At 41.2% G+C, this 20,270-nt stretch overlaps 1 protein-coding gene and 1 long non-coding RNA gene across 2 annotated transcripts in view; one reads left to right on the plus strand and one right to left on the minus strand.

Moving 5' to 3' along the window:
- The window catches only part of LOC105217843 (uncharacterized), a 64,703-nt gene that overhangs the window by 15,077 nt on the left and 29,356 nt on the right, over nt 1-20,270 (plus strand). The window lies entirely within an intron of this gene.
- Nucleotides 6,350-7,412, minus strand: LOC105217841 (enhancer of split m5 protein). The gene has a single exon (XM_029043785.2). The coding sequence runs from the start codon at nt 7,153-7,155 to the stop codon at nt 6,562-6,564; it is 594 nt and encodes a 197-aa protein (XP_028899618.1). The 5' UTR covers nt 7,156-7,412; the 3' UTR covers nt 6,350-6,561.

Below are 20,270 nucleotides of genomic sequence, written 5' to 3' on the forward strand. Positions count from 1 at the left end.
TCTACAGTTCCTTCTATCGAGTGACAGTAGGAATTTTATGTATTTCTGGTCTAACGCTTTACACATGGCTTTAGCGATTTTGCACCCCAGTATATTTTTCCAGCGCGTTATGATCTTTTGGGTTTGCCAATGTTGGTCTGGACGTTTCCGTTCCACAGTTGTACACCACTTTTGGCAATCCCCTCTACAATCTCGTTGCCGTTCATGCGTTTGTGGCTTGGCAGCCAGAGAAAGTATAGGAAGCTGTTGCACTGGAGGCTAGCTCTGCGGCTTTCCAAATGATAAATTATCAAAGTACATAAATCTTGCGTTAAACCATTCTCTCGAAAAATCCTAGTGCCGTCTCATCGAAAGTTGATATCGTCCACATTTCTGTACCATAAATCAGGACGGGAATGATGACGGACTTATGAGTTTGGTCTTTGTTCGTCGAGAGAGGACTTTTTTTAAATTTGCCTTCTATCCTATTGACAAGACTGATTCTGGGTTGGATTTCAAGGCTGACATTTCTCCTCGCTTAATTTACGAGTCTTTTCCTGAAAATTGCTTTAATATTTTTAAACAGCGCTCTCAACAAATTTAAATACAAGATTTCTTCAGAGTGTCTTAATCAAAATAAATTATTAAAATGACACTAGGCGCACTTCAGGGTCCATTCGGGCTAGAAATTCATAAATACATTGAATTTCCCTAACACGAATCACTATAATCCGAGTAATTTGTATGAAATTTGGCTTCTATTGCCAACTCAAGAGTTCGAGTTATGGAGAACTTCAAGTTATAGAAGTTCGTGTTATTGAAATTCAACTGTATGTACTATATAGTTTTAAGTGAAGTTACCAAATAAAATTCTTTACGACTTCTTTTTGTGAGCTTTATTCTTCAGAATATATAATATACAATTAGAAATATTTTCATAAATTATATAAATAATGCTTTTACATATATTTTTATGTATAAATATGTCACTGCTGTTAGCCTCGTTGCATGCAACTCTGTACATATACACCTCTGAGCTAATCGCCTCCCATTGTGAAATCCGAAATCCTGCGCATGCAACGAGTGCGTCACACGAAGTGCATTCATTCATTAAGCTCTCAGTGGCGCCAACTACACAGATATGAGTACAAATACTAGAATACATGCACGCAACCAGGCGGTTATGTGCACTCAGGCGGCGACGAAAAAGAGTTGGAACTGTCCGTCGCTAGTAACAACAGCAAGTTTACGCTCAATTTTTGCTATGCAAGCAAAAAAGGTAAATTCGCACTGCATGCTCTGCCATTCATTCGTTCATTGATGTTTAATCAGCTGCCTCGGCGTATGCGCTGAGTATGTGTTGCGAGAAACTGGTTTATCCATTCATAGCTGAGCTGATGGTCGTCGGTCGGTGGTCATACGAAGCGCATTGTGATGATGACGAGAACAAACCATTCAACGACTTGACTTGACTTGAAAGTGACTTCGTTCATTCATGTTAAGCTTTTGCCGGTGTGTTGGAAATAACTGGTTTTACTATGCTGTAGCGGCATGTGTTTGGTGGGCTAATTGACTTGCCCGGTTCATTGATGGTTTTGATTGGCGCTCGCTGCTTAGAACCGCATACAATTGTTGTTGTGACTTTTTCTGTTAATCACGTGATATTGACTGAAGTTGCATTTTGTTGCACGCATGCGTGTTGTTGTTGTTGGTTTTGGTTGTGGTACCACGTCATCAACTTTGTTGCTTCACAGCCAATCGATTGCACTGTATGGGTATAGTTCGTTGGCTTGTGTCAACGCCGCGTTCCAGTAAAATTGCCCAGCTTCGGTTTGTAGGCAGATGACATGCGATTCCGAATCCTCTGCGTAGGTGTCGGCTGAATGCAACAATGTGGCGGCAGTATGTTGCAATAACCATTCATTGGCGGCATTTTGCGCCATCTCATTGGTGAGTTGTGCCGTCAAGTTGCATAATTCACTATTTATGTTGTTGTTGTTTTCTGATTCACAATTATTGTTGTTGTTGTTTGCACTATTTTTCTGGTTGTACGCCTGCTTCGCCTTGCCGATTTTGAAGAGTTTCCGCATGCGGCAAGCCAACATTTCGAGCTTACACAAGACTGGCGCGCGTTTATGTGTTGTGGTATGCATCTTAAATAACGTTGAAATTGATTCGTATAAAGTAAATACTGTTATTTTATAAATTTTCAGTATATCAGTGATAAAACTCGCGTTCCTTACACTTTGCTTGTGCTGCGTTGAATGCGTCCTCGTCTAAAAGTCGCGTAGCTTTTATAGTCCACACAGCCTTCACAGTAAGCGAACCCTCCCTGTGAAAGAGCTAAGCAGGGCGCTCGCCAATAAGCTACATTGTAGCAGGACAATCAGACGAACAAGTGCGAGACCACATTGGCCGCATGTGGTTTGCGCGCGCCGCAATAACGCTGAGGCTGCTTGCACGTGCTGGGCGTGCGGCAGCAAGATGAGAGTAAGCGCATCATTATCATCAGGAAAAACAATGTACAAAAATTAAAACAACAATATTTTACAACAACAAAAGGCAAAGCACTTGTCGTTGCGGCAAGCAAACAGTCGCGCTCATCCCCTACTTTATTGCATGTCTTTTGCACACACACACTTGGGCGCGCATCCTCTGCATTCGCTGAACTTGTTTCGGCAGTTGCAGTTCCCAGCATAAGGGCTGTACGGTCGGTGGAATTTCGTAAAAGTATCCCACGGTTTTGGCATAATGTACGTACGTACGCACTGCAAGTGGCAGATGTTTGCAATTTGGCACTGATCGTAGCGTACGATTGCCGCACGAAAAAATAGGTGGAAGACAAGAGGGTGACAAAAAGCAAAGGATATGCGCTACAGCACGCACGTTGCGCTAGGGTTCTATCAGTTTTTTTTGTTGAGAATTGAATTTTATGCAAATATGTATAAATAATACACTTGTTGTTGTGGATGCGTTTTTGATTTGCTGCTTGCGCTCATGTGAAGTGTGGGAAAGTGCAAAGCAGAAATATTTAATATTTTTTACAAGTAAATAAAGTGGATCTAATAATGACTCACATACATATACGAAAATCTTTCTTATACGCTCAAAACCTCAACTTATAGTGAGTGATCCATTAACCTCAGAAATTTCAATAAGACGTACGCTTCTCATATCCATTTTAATTAAAAGTTTTTGAAAAATATAATTTCAATTTACTCCCCGCTTCAAATACAGGTTTCATAACTATTCACCGCACAAAAGGCACAGCACGCGCCAAATCGCCATGTCCTCTCTGACACTCTAACGATCAGGTGCATGCGAAAACGTACGCCTGTCGCAAGCGCTTAGCTGGGCGGCAAGCATTTGGCGCACGTGCGCGCCACGTTTTGCCTTATAGCACATGATTGGTGGACGATGGGCGGCATGCCGCAAGCCCACAACCACACTCCAACTCAACTCTATACTGGGCGCGTGTTACTGAGTGTGCCTTTTGGCGCATGCCACGTCGGCACCCACTGACAATTCATATAAAAGAAAAATTGTATTTTCATTAAAATCGTACATACATTTAAATATATCACCGTATTTTTACAGTTATTTATATGTTTATGCACGCGTTTGAGTTGATTGAGTGCATTTATTCATAATTTTCGTGTCACGTGGCAGTCGTGTGTACACGAACACGTTTTTGAACGCTTTATGCACTTATGCGGCGAATGCTCACGCTGTCTCCCGACTGTGTGCCGCTGGCTAGGGTCGTCGCTTAATTGTTGGGTGGTAAAGTGGCAAATTTAATGTATCTTTTATTGCTTTCGCGTAGAGCGTGTCCTTACTGTTTGTGTTTGCAAATTAATTTTCAATTTAACGATGAAAATATAATTATCTTCTCAAGTTCTTCTCAAGAGCTGCGTTTGATTTTCGTGTTGGTTTAACCCAAATAAAGTTTTAATAAGGAAATCGAGTCTATATTTACTATACTGGATTTATCTTTATTACAAATACGTCAGACAGGTTAAACATTTTGTAATGAGAAACTAACTTTTTGCTGCAATCAGGTACTATTTATGGTTGTATATCTTCCAACTTCTGGACTTAGTAGACAATTGAAAAGTAAAGTTCTTTCTCGACGAACCAAAATCAAACTCTACAAGTCGCTTATCATTCCCGTTCTGCTTTATAGTGTAGAAACATGGACGATGTCAACATCCGGTGATATGGCACTCGAGTTTTCAAGAGAAAAGTTTTACGCAAGACATATGGACCTTTGAACATTGGCAACGACAAATACCACAGACGATGGAACGATGAGCTCTACGAGTTATACGACGCCATTGACATAGTTCAGCGAATAAAAAGACAGCGGCTACGTTGGCTAGGTCATATTGTCCGAATGGAGGAAAACACAACAGCTTTGAAAGTGTTCGATGCAGTACCCACCGGTGGAAACAGAGGAAGGGGAAGGCATCCACTCATTTGGAAATATCAGGTGGAGAGCGATCTGATTTCACTTGGGATTTCGAACTGGCGACGAATTGCTAGGGAAAGAGAAGAAAGGTGCCCTATTATCGATTCGGCTGTACTCGAATACGATTCGGCAATAGACCTACGTGTGATGTCAATTTTTGCAACGATTTGTATTTTGCTTCAAAATAGACCTCAGTCTCTTCGATTACTTTTGTATTGTCATTAAAGTATAGAAAAAGTCGTTGGAGCCAGATCTGTAAACTATAATATGCATCGAAAATGTTTGCTGTCTGTCTGTGAGCAACCTTTCAAACGTAATGGTATATATGCTTCGACTTAGCTGGAAGACAGTTTAATTGATATCGATAGGTCCAACGTAGTGTATAGAAAATTCCACGTGTTGACAGAGCTTCAAACACATACCGAGTTTTGAGGAAAATCTCATCCTATTATGTAGTAAATCATCACTCGCCTATCAATAAACACCATCTGTAAATCTGTAATACAATTTTGCTATATTATGTACAGACATTCTTCTGAGCAACAATCAACACAAAAACTTTATATTAAATCATATTATACCACTTTTTTATTTACCGATGTCCTGTTCATTGCTTTATATTTATGTATTTTATATCATTTCCTTTCAGCTCCAAATCGAGTAAAAGCGAAGGTAAGTGAAGCGTTCTCATTTTATATAATTATTAGAATTATAACGGTTAAAAACCTACATTTTATGGTAGTTTACAAATATCCATTCGGGATGAAGTTGTGCTACGAGGTTAATAATTTTAGGTAACACTTTTATCTCTAAAATATCTCGAACTGCGCTCAATGCATTGTTTAAGGTCTTATTTTGCCACATCTTGTTGAAACAACGATCGTTGATCAAAATCAGTGCTATTCTATATTGCTGGACTAAGTAAGGTTTTATTTTCAATTTATGAGCACAGTTACTATAATAAAGTTAGATACCTGACTATTATGGTGTAAAGTGGTTTCTGGTATGAAGAAATATTGTTGGTAAACTGACTTTCTAGTATTCCATTCATAACCATTTGTACTTGTATTGTAAAATCTTTGTGAAGAGTACAGTTGGAAAAAATTCTAGAGTTGCTAGACCGCTTACGAACAGAAAGATCAGCTTGTTCACGAACAGATCTCTCAAACGATCTAGATTTTTGACATCCTTTGAATATCTTCTTACTATATCGGTTGCTTGAGATGAATTTCGATGCCATATAGTCGAGGAAACTTTGTTTCATACTTTGGTATATAAAAAGCACGTCACATGTAGCTTGTTCTCTGAATGAGGACATGGCGATGAATTGTCTTCAAATGGTTCTACATTTTTAAGTTTACGGTGCTTAGACTACCAAAATACAGATTCAGATGACATTTATCTACGGAGAGCACTGACTGTGTTAAGCGCAAAAGTTAGTAAGCTCGTCATACACCTGCTAGGTTTTATCAAATATCTTTATCTGATAGATTTTCATGAATCCATCTAATTCTTCTGTTAGTCATAACAGTAACTACCTGCGATAACAGGGAAGCTCAGGCGAATATCGACTCTTTCGCTTAATAAATCGAAAATTTTCTTCGACAAATTGTATTAAAATCTTAATCTTATAACTTGCTGTGTTGTGTCCAGTCTCTTGCAAAGAAAGCAAAAAAATTCTTCAGCTGTTTGAAGATGTCTTAATTTTTTTTAAAAGACTCCATTAGTGTAATAACATCAATTTTCGTTTTAATATGTATCGAATCCGAAGGAGAGGATTTGTCAAACACCTTTATCAAACTCGCTTATCAAACCTTAGATGAACAATTTTCAAATACAAAGACAATTTCTTTAGTTAATAATTTTCATTTTTATATTTTAATCATTATTTTTTAACTTATAAACTATTAAAGCTCTTGTTTTTTTACAATTTCTAAATTCTTACAAACTATTAAAGCCATAGAGTTGTTTCTATTGGAAGATACAATAACAATGCAAATAAATGCGATCACAGTCTTAACACACAATCGTTGTTGTTTCAAGTTTTGAGTACTTGATTTAAAGCTCTCAGTTACAGTCGTAGCGTCTCCATGCCAAATAAATACATGAACACCTTACAGCCATGGACGCCAGGTGGCGCTCTCGGTGGCTGCTGCAGGTGTTGGTAATGGCATTGGGCTATCCTGTTCGCAATCACTGTGATAACCCGAGGAGGCACGACTTGATGGACGAGATAATTTTGCGCTCATCTTCTCTTCTACGTCCACAACGATTGTTTGTTCCTGCTGCTGTTGTTGCAATAGTCGATTGAATTCGCTACCCAAATGTGTCATCACTGATTTGCCCACATTGACGCTCATGCCTGGCATAGCGGCCATAACGCGTGAAACTTCATTGACGGCATTCATATAACCATTGCGGAAGCTATCCATTGGCTCAAGTGGTGCCACAGCGGGCATCGCTGAACGGCGGCGACTGTGTTGACGCATGAAGGCAATTGTCGACTCGAGCATCTCGGCTTTGTCCATGCGCAGTATGGCATCATCACCTTGGAACTCGGCTACCAGTGTCTTTAATGTATCGAGACACTTGTTGATGCGGGCGCGACGTTGACGTTCCAATAGTGGTTTCTTCACTTTCAAGTACAGCTCCGTTTTGGTAGCGTACATTTGTGGTTGTTGTTGTACTGATTTTGTATTCGGCGACATGTTTGCTGTTGTTGTTTGTCTGTTTTCTTGCTGGTATTACTTTACGTTTCTTGATTTCTTGCTTTCGCTTGCTTGTCTTGACGGTGCGTACACTTTGTGTTGAATGCACTCAGTAAGAAGGATGCGTTGTGAATGATATTGAGTCTCTGACTGGCACGACTTTTATACTCGACGAGCTCGCTCGTCGAACGGATGGAGAACAACCCCTAACCGAGCGTGCAACGGATGCAAGTGCATTCGTGTGTGTTTGTCTGTCTTTCATTGCTTGTCTGATTGTATGTGCCCGACGGCATGCTATACGCATTATCGCTTTGTTGTTTTTGCTGTTGCTGTACGTGCTTCGGTGTGTATGCCAGGAGTGTGACTTGCATGCCGTCTTCTTGTTCTCAATTCCTATAGGAATTTCAAATTGGAACAGTCACGTGAAATGCTGATGGTGTATGAGGTGTGTGTGATTGTTGTAGTACAACAACAGCAGCAGCAGCAAGTGGGAGGCATAAGTGTTTGATAGACGTGGGGGAGAATGTAATAAAAATTGGTTGGTGTTTATGCAATTAAGATTTGTATTTACATATCTATGAAGTTAAATCTACTCTTTCAAGTTTAGCGAGCGTCTCAAGAGCTCAGTTGGCAGTCTACTGATTACAGGCGTTTCGCTACTATTCAATCGGGTGTCATCGTGAGGTTATAGGCTATATTTTCATCAACCAAAATTGTACTCTTGATCGATGTAATGTTCCTCCTCATATGATTTTTTCTTCTCCGTTGTGTCGCCTCCTTCAGAGAGGTGTGAATCTACTCCGACAACAGATCGACAATACTATCATTGGTATAGATGACAGTACACTCTAGGCTGGTTAAGGAGTGCCTAACTTCTTTACCAATAGCTTCTAGCTTCTTTCCTATCCGACTTGAGTGGGTACCCGGTCAACGTGGAATCGTTGGAAACTGCTAAGCGGACAAGCTTGCAAAAGAATGTACCCTAGCAGTCCATAATCCACATACGCACCAGCATCGCATGAGCGCGCCAAGCGCTGGACAACAACCAGCACCGTTGAAGTTGCAATTGGTTAGAATTGACATTAGCCGACTCAATAATTTTGTAGTAGATACCAAGCGCTTTACCGAATCGTGAGGGTCTTTGTGATCCATTAGCTGTTTTTGGTATCACATAGGACTGAGCTCAAATCTATCCAAGTCAGATCTTCTGTATATGCAAAGAACGGCTAACTCTAACCTAACTTAACCTAATTTGTATTCTTCTTCTCTCTTGCATGTTGCCGTTAGGTTTAGCACTCTGTTATTAGTTACCAACTCAGCCTGAAGACGCGACCATGGATGTTTTGATGAGACACTTATTTGTAGTGGTTGTTATTGTTGTAAAAGCTAAAGGCACCCCAAAAAAACTTTTAGAAATTATACTTTGGTACAGTTCTGATCTCAGTCTGAGCTATACTCGCCGTCTTAAGAGTGTTTAAAGAACAAATAAATACTTCCAAATAATCTACGCTCTCACGCTGTCAACAAGTACTCGGTAACTATTTGGAAGCTAAAAGATTTAATCTTCTAACTTTAAGCTAATATTTTATTTAAACACTCATCACCTAAATATATGTATATGTCTGCAATTGCTAAAAATGCATTAACCGGCAATCAAAAATAATCAGTTGCACATAGCAATGTCACTGCAGTTTACTCACAGTCAACTGCCCACACAGCGCACCCGAAGTCAGCGCCCACTAAGCACGCATGCGCCAAAAGAAAAGCATACAAACATACTATGTACATATGTATGTACATGCGCATAACTCACTTCTTGGCGAATTATAAATATTTACGTATGTATGTTTGTATGTTGCTGCGCACCGCGCCACATGAAGCGTGCCGATCGTCAAGCGCATGTGCCAAGCATCCATTAAACTTGCTGGCTGGCTGACTAGCTGGCAGCTTACAAAAGCGCGCGTGTGCCACACAAAACAAACGTTCACACGCGCGCCCATTGTGGCCCCACTCAGCTCAACTACGCCAACTACGGCCAACAGTTAAGCCATCAAGCTGCTGGCAGTGGAGTCTGCGGAAATCACTGCACTTTTGGTTTTGTGGCTAAATTGAATTGCAAGCCGGCAACAAGACCACAAGTCGACAGGCGAGGCATGTTGGCAAGAGCCGTCCCATATTGGCGATGAGGCAGACCTGTTTTATAGAGTGCTGTTTTGCTGTTGTTGTGCTTTTTGCAGCATACATTTTGCCATAAGTTGCAACGCCGTAAAGCAGACTACACATACATACTTGAGCATCGGTATAAGTAGTTGTCGAAAACCTACCGTTGCTGAATCACCCACTTTTAAGTTGTCCCCCCATCAGAGCTTAAAGCGGAAGGGGGGGGGGGGGGGGGTCCAAGAGAGTACAGCAACAACTTTGGAGTGTGTGTTTGTAGTTGTTATTGTTGCTGTTATTGCTGTTGCTGCTGCTGCTCAGAAATCCCATACACGCAGCCACGCATGCGCAGCGCAAGCTCAAACAGCGACGACGTGCCTCAAGTATGAAACAGTAACAACAACAACAATAGCAATTATAAACAACAGTCGCACATACATACAGAATGTACTCGTTTACGATAACAACAGCCCCAAACAAACGCAACGCACACCAAATGCCATAAGAAAGAAAGACAACGTTAAAGGAAAACGGCAATAAGAGCCAAGCACTGTAGATACGTATGTACGGCAGTAAGACTCTAAGGTAGAGGCAAAAAAATAGGCAGGTGTTCACCTCGCGTGGGAAACACACGACAAAATCGGTTCTCACGATTCGAAAATCCGGCACATAAATACACAAACACACGCACTCACACAGCCATATAACACATTTGTATATTGAGTGAGTTAGATGTGTTTATTAAGTGCTCCTGGGATTGTGTTAATTAAACCTGGTTTATGTGCAATAACAACTACCATATTTACCTTGAAGTCTTCGGGACGCTGGAAGTTTCAAGTGGAACCTATATATTATAGTCAGAGATAAGTACCAATTGTTATTTGATATAAATTCAATTGCACTTGCCTGCCCATTTTTTCGCGGCAAATTAGTGGATAAATAAATTAATATTATTTCCCCTATAAAAAACAGCTATCAAATAAAACGCGCACTCAAATTGTTCTGCCGTTTGTTTTGATCGAACAGCTGTTCCCCTTTTCATTTTCGTTTTCCTTTTGGTTTGGGCGTTGCCAACCATTGAAATTTCGTGTAGGTTTTTTCAGTGACAGCGACTGAACATACTTTCAGACAGGAATACCCAACTATTTTCCCGCCATAATATGGCCTCAGAAAATAGCATTGGGTGTACACCGGAGAATCCTTTCCGAAGGAACTCCAAAGTTTTGAGAACGCCTCCTATTGGCAAGAATGAGGGATCCACCGTTGCTGGATCAACAAAAATGTGTGAAAAGACCGATCGTGCAAACCTTGGGATTTCTGATGATTTTCAGAAGAGTGAAAATGTTAATGTTTTCAACAAACTGGGCGCTAAAATCAAGGAGCTGGAAAATATGATGTCTGGACAGAGACACATAAATCAAGCAATGCGCGATCTTGTAAGCTGCATAAATAGCTTGTACGACAAATCTGAAAATCCCGAGAGCTCATCTAAAAAAGTGATGGTAGGGAAAGCATCGCAGGTTTCCCCTATTTATAAAGATGTGAGCACTCCAAAAAGACTACGGGAGAAAACAGGAGTCCTACCGCCCACAAAAAAGCCAAAAAAGGCTAATGAAAATGTGCAGGCGACCTACAGTGAGGTCACAAAAGCAAGCCGCATAGATACTCCAGGAAGTAAACCCATATACGATAAATGGGTGGAAGTGACAAAAAAGAAGAAACCAATCGAGAAGAAAATCAAATCTAAACCAGATGCAATCATATTAACTAAAAAGGATGGTGCGTCGTATGCTGAGATTCTCCGAAAGATAAAAGGGGACAGCGGCCTCGATGAATTAGGTTCTAACGTAACCTACATTCGTAAAACATTAAAAGGAGACCTACTAATTGAATTAAAAAATCAATCAGAAAAGAAAGCTGAGACTTTCCAAAGTGCCCTAGAGGGGGTGATTGGGGAAATGGCCGTAATACAGCCAAAAACCCATAATGTCACAATTATGTGCAAAGACCTCGATGAGATCACGACCCCGGAAGAAATTTGTGATGCACTAAATAAGGAATGCGGATTCAAAAACATTGATAAAACAAATGTTAAAAGTATGCGGAAAACCCGAAGCGGTACTCAAATTGCTATCATTTGCCTACGTGCTCAGGATGCCAAGACTGCCCTAAAGCTAGGCAAAGTAAAAATCGGATGGTCAATATGCCGCATCCGCGAATATACACCTATTCCCCGCTGTTTTCGATGTTTTCAGCTGGGTCATATGGCACGCAACTGTAGTAACCCAGCCGACAGGTCCGGCCTTTGTACACGTTGCGGAACCGAAGGACATGTTGCAAAGGTATGCACTAACACCCCGAGCTGCATGCTTTGCAAGGGGGAACATTCAGCCTTGAGCACGACTTGTCCCAAGTATCAGGAGATGTTGAAGTCACTTAAGAAATGAGGATCTTACAGTTAAATTTAAATCACTGCGCTGCAGCACAAGAATTGCTGAAACAAACTGTAGTAGAAAAGAATATTGACGTCGCCATACTAAGTGAGCAATATTCTCAGCGTTCGGAAAGCACCTGGATAACAGACGCGTCTGGCAAGGCAGCAATATGGTCCTGCAAAGGACAACCTTTTATGTCCTGTGCCAGAGTATCCCCACATGGTTTCACATGGGCGAATTTATATGGTATATACATCGTAAGCTGCTACGCTCGTCCCAGTGCTTCGATCGCAGAATTCGAGAACTTCCTCCTGGAGTTGACTCTAGAAACCAGGGGCAAATCGCCTATACTAATAGCGGGCGACTTTAATGCATGGTCGACTGCTTGGGGAAGCAAAAGCACAAATAATCGTGGGCGTCTAGTACTAGAATTTCTAAGCCAAACAAACCTGAGTATCACGAATACCGGCACGCAAAATACCTTTCAGAAAGGGAAAAAAGGTTCCATAATTGATCTTATGTTTGCGAATGACGCACTGTGCAGGCGCATTAAATGGAGAGTAGAAGACATATATACAAATAGCGATCACATGGCTATTATGGCAGAAGTCTCGTTACCCGGAGAGACGGAGCACCTCAGTAGGAACAGGTGTAACAAAAGAGGCTGGAAGCAAAAAGAGTTTGATTCTGATCTTTTTGTGACTGCCTGGCGCGCAGCAAATGTTCACTGCGAAGACGCAGCCCACCTTGTATCCGCAGTTAGAAAAGAACTGGTTGCTGCATGCGACGCTACTATGCGCCGGACAACACATCACACCAAACGAAGGCCAGTATATTGGTGGAATGAAGAAATAGCCACGATCAGAAAGCTTTGCCACTCATCTAGACGTCGCCTACAGCGCAACCAGGGTGGCGAAAACGAAAACAGTCTCAAAGAGGTATTTAAAAGACATAAGAAACTCCTGAAGACAGCCATTATCAGCAGCAAAAGAAAGTGTTTTGAAGAGCTTTGTGAAGAAGCGAACATAGACCCGTGGGGATCAGCGTACAAAATTTGTATGTCAAAATTTAAGAATAAGTCGCAGCCAACTAGAAGTGCATCGTTTATGAGGAAAATCGTCGAAGTATTATTTCCGGTGCATGAACCGATCTCCTATGCTGAACAACGAAAATGTGCTACTGGGTCACCCCTCTTTGTCTCAGAAAAAGAATTACTGGACATATCCAAAAAAATCAAAACCAACAAAGCGCCTGGAATAGATGGTATACCCAACATAGCTCTAAAGGAAGCAATAACTGCAAAGCCCACCCTATTCGTTGAAATGTACAACGCATGCATAAAAGAAGGGGTATTCCCCGACCCCTGGAAAGTTCAGCGCTTGGTATTACTCCCAAAACCAAAGAAACCACCAGAAGAACCTTCATCGTATCGACCTCTGTGTATGCTCGACACACTGGGAAAAGTGTACGAAAGCATAATAAGAAACCGCTTGGAGATTGCAATCCAGGAAGCCGGCGGGTTATCAAAAAGACAATACGGCTTCACAAAACGGAGATCCACTATCGACGCACTAAACGAAGTCGTTAACACTGCAAAGGATGCAGTTAGTGGTAAAAGATGGAAAGGTGGAACCAAAAAATATTGCGCTCTCATCACCCTGGATGTGAAGAATGCATTCAATTCAGCGAAATGGACAAACATAATCAAAGCTCTACATGAAATGCGCGTCCCTCAATACCTAATAAAAATAATAATGAGTTATTTCGAAAACAGAAGGCTGATATTCGACACAGACGAAGGCACAAAGAGCTACTCTATTTCGAGTGGAGTACCGCAAGGATCGGTCTTAGGCCCCCTCTTATGGAACCTTATGTATGACGGGGTGCTGCGAAGACACCAACCAAAAACTGTGAAATTAATAGCATATGCCGATGACCTCGTAGTGGTAGCAGTGGCAAAGCATCTTGATGACCTACGAAGCAAATGCAATGAATGCATTAATGGTCTACGGCAATGGTTTTCTTCCAAGAGTTTGGAACTAGCAGAGCATAAAACTGAAGTCTTGCTCATAAGCACACGGAAAATTGAAGAAAGAATGACTCTCACTATAGGGGATTGTGAGATTACTTCACAACCACAGTTAAAGTATTTGGGGGTCATACTAGACTCCAGACTTAAATTCAAGGAGCACTTGGCGCATACGGCAAACAAAGCAAATAAAATATACAACGCTCTATCTAGAATGATGGCGAATAGAGGCTGCATCCGATCCAGTCGACGACTTTTAATTGCAAAGGCGATGATCTCCGTAATTTTGTATGCGGCTCCGATATGGACTCAGGCATTAGACATTAAAGCGTACTTTAGACCAATTAACGCAGTACATAGACTGTCGGCAATCCGAGTAATTAGTGCTTTCCGAACCATATCCAGTGATGCTGCTGAAGTTTTAGCCAGCATGCCGCCTATTGACATCCAGGGTGATGAACTAGCTCGGCTGTATAAACTATCAGCACCCCCCTCTGAGACTAAAAAGATAGAAGAGAGAAAAATTAGCATCACAAAGTGGCAGCAACGGTGGGTAACCTCAGCCAAAGGACGGTGGACCCATAGACTAATACCGGACATCCATTCGTGGATACATAGGGAACATGGGGACCTGGATTTCCACCTGACCCAAATATTAAGTGGTCACGGGTGCTTCAGAAGCTACCTGTACAAATTCCGTTGCGACGTTAGTCCGTATTGTCCAATATGTGCAGAATCTGTAGAAGACTCTGAACATGTATTTTTTCATTGTCCACGCTTTTCTAACATAAGGGAAAAGGTGGAAACAACCTTAGGTGGTAGCTTAACGGTGGAAAATTTGACTGCACTTATGTGTCAGTCCTCCAAAAAATGGAAAGCTGTTAGCGAAGCGGCAGCTTTAATCATGACAGAACTGAGACATATTCAACAGATTAGGCGTCAGTCAGTCCGCGCTATAGAGGAGACTTAAAAGTCTTGTCACTCCCACGAAGTAATACTTTATCCGGTGGTCCCGTGGGAGGGTCCTGTGTTGGGAGTAGGTTAGGTTTAGCGGATTAAAGTTCCGCACTCCGGCTTTCGATGCTTCCCCCTACTATAAAAAAAAAAAAAAAAAAAAAAAAAAAAAAAAGCCATATACACGTGCAGAGTTACAGCAGCGCATACAGAGTAGTTATAATGATTGCGGGAGCGGTGCATAGGCGAGGAGAGGAGGTGCGGGGGGAAACGGAGTGTGCATGGCTGGTTGTGGCTGACATACCTGCACACAAAGGCAAAAACAACAGAGTAAGAGCAACAACAACAACAACCACCAACAGCAATAAACTCATATTTAGCAACAACAACCAACAACAAACGTAGTTTGTGCTCCGTCGTCACACCAACTGACGCTCGTTGATATTTGAGCACATAGCGTTGGTTGTTGTTGTTGTTGTATGTGTTTTTTCTGCATTGGTATTCTGTGCCGTTTGGGTGTGCGTTTGCGCCTTTGGCCGCATTTGTTATGCATCGGCTACATTATAAGGTGCTTATCAATGTTATTAAAGCGGCATAGTTGTTGTTGTTGCTTTTTTTACTAGTTTTTTCTCATTTTTTTTAAATTGATTTTCGCTTTTTGCTTTCGCACGTCACAACGACTTCAGCTAGTCAGTGGAGTGAAGTGGCCGAAGTGGCGTATGGGCCAAGAAGCGTTAAACGGCGAACGCTTTGCTTGTTTACTTTTGTTGTTGTTGTGAATAATTTTAATTTTCATATGGGTTGTTGCAGGCGCGTGTTAACCACAAGCGCTACTGGGAGGCTCATAAATATAGATATACATACAGACAACAAGCAATGAAGTTGACTGTTGTTGTTGTTTTTGTGGGCGGCGGCAGTGGTGGTATGTACGCCAACAAAGCTATACGACAAGCTGATTGGGTGACTGGCGGGCTGTACGAGGTTGGCGCGTGTACGCTTGTTGTTGCTTCGCTGTCGCTGTTGTCGTAGTTGTCTCGTTTGTATTTTGATTTTATTGAAGGACATTTATTGCATTTGTAACGTTGTTGTTGTTGTTGCATCGGCAATTGCGTGGCTACTGTATTCACTGCCAACTGCCGAGTTGTAATGGAGTTGTTGACGTTTTGTTGCATGTTGTTACTTTTGTTGTTGGTTCATTTGTCCGCTGACATGTTGCACAAATTGGTGTACAATTTGATGTGCGTAGTTAGCTAGACGATCGCAGTGCGTTGCTTGTAAGCCTTCCGAGACTTTGTTTAGGAGACGGGTTAAGACTATATAATTTGTTCTAACAAATGAATGATTTTATGTTCTGTGTAAGACTTAGTAATAGCTAATGTTTCGCTTTCGGTAAAGAGCGCCTTTCATTTGGAGGAGTTGTCTACTTCCAACTAAGTTGTTCCAAATGTAAAGGAGCTCCGAGCTTCGAGGTGTGTTTGTTGCAAGCTTACGATCTACAAGTTCAACATTGACAATGAAATGTGAAGAGTTCACACAAAGATAATACCTTTTGTAAAGGACTAAAATTCAGAGTTATACGGAAACTTCGTAAGGTTGACTGTACTTTATGGACTGAAATGTTAGGTGTAATTTAGGTTTTCGATGTCTAATCGATCCAATAACCCACAGTAATATTGTTTATTAATTGTTTTACCATGTAAGAGTGAATGAAAATAATTCGATATGAATCCCAAAAAATATTGGCTAGATCCTTGTCGGCCGGATCCATTCAGCGGACCGACTCCGGTGTTTAATAATGTATTCATGTTTTATCGATTCGATCGACATAGAAATCCGTTGTTATTGCATTTCTTCAGTGCCAGATTGTTCTTTGAATCAAAGTTCTCTTATTCCATATTAAAAACTAAAATAGCAGAAGTAGCTTCCAATAACTTTATAATCATTGGATGAATATCATGAAATAATTACAGTGTTCTTGCAGAGTCTAATACTGTTAGGAAAAGATAATGATTTTGTGACTCGATGTCAGTATTGTACTCTTAATCATGTTGATAGTACGCAGAGATTGACTTCGTGAGCCATTGATTGTCATAAAAGCATCTAGGATATACTTGAGATTCTCGTGGGTTGTGCTCACAAGGTTTGGATTTCCTACTTTTTTAAATTTGCTTCTTCATAGGCTAGTGAATTACAATTTTTCATTTTAAATAATTTTTTTTTTTAACCTGGCACGCGCGTTATACGATGCTTCGAGGACATTTGAACTACCACTATACATACATTGAACTAAAATCTGCGAACCACAAAAATTGTCAAAAGGAGGTTCAAGGACCTTGATCACTACTTCGGTGTTTGCCTCTGGATTTCTATATACTTTCCAAGTAAAAAATGTTAAGTATAGCCGAATCGATTATAGCGCGACACTCCTCTCTTTCATTCGCAGTTCGGCGCCAGTTGGAGATCCCAAGTCTAACCAGGTCGCTCTCCACCTGGTCCCTCCAACGGAGTGGAGGCCTTCCCCTTCCTTCAATATTTATAAATCGGTTTTCATGCAAAATAAAAAATTAAAATGTCAGAGACCGAGACTTGCCTATCTAATGGAAAAATACAGTTCTTATCTAGTTAGTTCTGGGCAAATTCATAGAATAATCAGTTCCTACGATAGTCGGTGCTACGTAACCGGAACGGACCCAGTTATTTATGCGGACAATCGGCAGCATTCTTCAATATGTTTTAAAGAGTGTCGCTACAACAAAAATCATCTATAATATCTTCTAACCGAAGTTGATTTCGTCTCAGGAGAGAAACTCGATCGATATATGTATATTTGTTCTATCGTATCGTGTAATCGTTCTATTAGAAAGTTTTGTATATAGTGAATCCGTATCCAATGAGCCTTGCTTGCCTTCGACCGAATATCTAGCACTTTCAGGTGCAACTTATTCATTATTTCTAAAGAAGTCCTTGCAAAGACAACCAACTGCATCCAAAGAAGGCTCTTCTAATTCAAAAGTGAGTGAAAAGTCATCGGAAGAGGATATACTTATAATTTTAAGAAAAGCTTACGCGAGCATTTGGCAATTTGGCGCCAATTGGAAATCCCAAGTGCTACCATGTCCTGATCTTTCCAAAGGAGTGGAGGTCTTCCTAGGCCATCACCAGCGGGTACTGCATCGAACACTGGAGCAATGGAGGAGCGCTTTCGTCCATTCGAACAACATGACCTAACCAGCGTAGCCGCTGCCTTTTTATTGGCTAAGCTATGTCAATGTCGTCGAATAACTGATATAGCTCAACGTTCCATCGTTTGGGGTATTCGCCGTTGCCAATGGGGATAAGGGACCGTAAATCTTCCGCAAAACCTCCGTTGACATCGTCCATTAACATGATAAGGGACTTATAGAGTTTGGTTTTTGTTCGTATAGAGAGGACTTTACTTTTCAATTGTCCATTTAACTAAGCAAAAGTTATTCTGCGTTGGATTTCTACACTGACATTGTTGTAGGTGTTAATGTCAGCAATACACTGGAATGTTTACTAGTTTACAGATGCTGATGAAATTGCTTCATTTAGATTTTTAGCAGGACAGTAGAAATACTATACCTTGAGTTTAACTCTAAATTTTATGCTTTTAAAACAAATTGAGTTTAAACTCCTACGTGACACCCTAAAATTAACGGTAATTGGTTACGAATGATTTTCGTTAATTTATTTTTTGTTTGATAATCTGGGTAATCTAATGCTTATCTAAACTACGGTCACCAATACAAACACATACACACATATGTATAAGCGCCCATGACCTGATAACATCGCGTTTCGAAATCGAGAGGAGTTTCCCCACCATAATTTATTACACATGCATAACGAAAAACGTAACGCACCCCGTCGTGTAACGTAACGGTCACATAGAGCACTCCGACTTGACATGTATGCATAGAAAGAAAAAGAATTACACGTACTTTCCAACACCGAATCAAAGGAGCAATCAAAACCATATGTATGAGTATGTGCATATTTAACGGTCACGGAAACTTGTATTTGTGGCTGTGGCAGTGCCGCGCACACGTGCAACACAGGTTCAAAACGGTTGATTTGGCTGTGCACCGCAATAAAAGGACACCAAAAAAATGCCTAAACATTCGGGACTCAGGTTGATGCATTGTGCACCCCCTGTAAATTGCCTGTCGTTACAGGTACATTCTTCACGCATTTTCGTGAATTTCTATACAAGTGTGCGTGTGTGTGTGTGCGTATTTGTTTTATGAATAGTCGTAAATTGTAGGGAAAAGTAAATGTTGTTGCTCCTTACACAGGACGTTCGTATGCACGTGTGAAGGCAGCGTGGGAAAGGTAAACTGCTGCACTGACTCGCTGACTTGATAATGTGTTGTATGGTGCATTTGTGTGGATTTGAGCAAGGTTGTTTGTGCCACATCGGGGTGTTGGTATTCCTTCGTATGGCTTACAGGCATAATCACATGTGCACGCTTTTGTTTGGCCAGTTTGTGAGCAGGACTTTCCAATGCGCATGCGCATGTGTGCCACAGCAAGTAGTTGAGCAGAGTGACTTGATTGTTTGCTGGCATTTCAACACGTATTAGCTGCCACAAATCCTGCAAAGTGCCAGTGATATATTTTTGTAGTTGTTGTTGTTATTGCTATGCATATTTATGCTGCACGTGTATTTTATGGTGTTTTATGGCCGAAGAGGACGAGCATTTAACGAACCTAAAATAAACAGCAAATATCCAATTGTAAGTGGCACATACATAGTAAATGTTGCACGCATAGTGTGTGCACGCTGTGTTTTTTTCGACGTCCAACTTCGCTGGTGAGTTACTGCTTCTTGGTGCTTCTTTTTTATCACCATATCTATGTTGTTGTTGTTGTTGCATTTTTTGGCACCCCAAACTTACCCAGAGCCCGTTATCTGTATCATTGAGACAGCATTTCAACGCACATATGAAGATTTGTCACGGCGCGTCCATGCGGTGGTATTATGTGACATGTGAGCAGTGGCGGGCCGCGTCGGCGAGACAAGTGTTTGTCACGTCTATTAGTTGTAAATGAACAGTATTGTTGCTGTTGTCGTTGTTATTGTTTACCAAAGGAATTTGAATGCGCAAGCAAAGTTCGCTTCGAGGAGGCAATATTTTTGTATGGTAATATGATCGCTTTATCGAAATAATTGTTGTTGTTGTTTTTTCGTCATAGTGGACCTACACGTACACTACAATTTTTTTTAACAACTACAGTTCAGCAACATAGTACAGGCGTTGTTTATTGCTCGCCCGCCCTTCTTAAGCCTGTTGAGGTTATGTTTTCATTCCGACGAACTCATTTCATGCGGCCGCCTCAAGTGGCCCGTGCTAGCGCGTGCAGTTTGAAAACTTCCTCTGCGCGTTCGATTGCTTGTTAGCACTTGAGTTGACTGCCGTTTACCATTACATTCCAGTGAAATTTTCGCAAATCCCACTTTGTAGTTGCGATAATGCGCGCCAAAAGCGGAAATACCCGGCTTATGTGGGTGCAATTTG

This window comes from Zeugodacus cucurbitae, chromosome 2, assembly GCF_028554725.1.
Source record: "Zeugodacus cucurbitae isolate PBARC_wt_2022May chromosome 2, idZeuCucr1.2, whole genome shotgun sequence".
In the NCBI taxonomy this organism is placed as follows: Eukaryota; Metazoa; Arthropoda; class Insecta; order Diptera; family Tephritidae; genus Zeugodacus; species Zeugodacus cucurbitae.

Bases quoted from the DNA above. Each gene is read 5' to 3' on its own strand.
- LOC105217841 (XM_029043785.2), bottom strand. From the start codon at position 7,155: ATGTCGCCGAATACAAAATCAGTACAACAACAACCACAAATGTACGCT.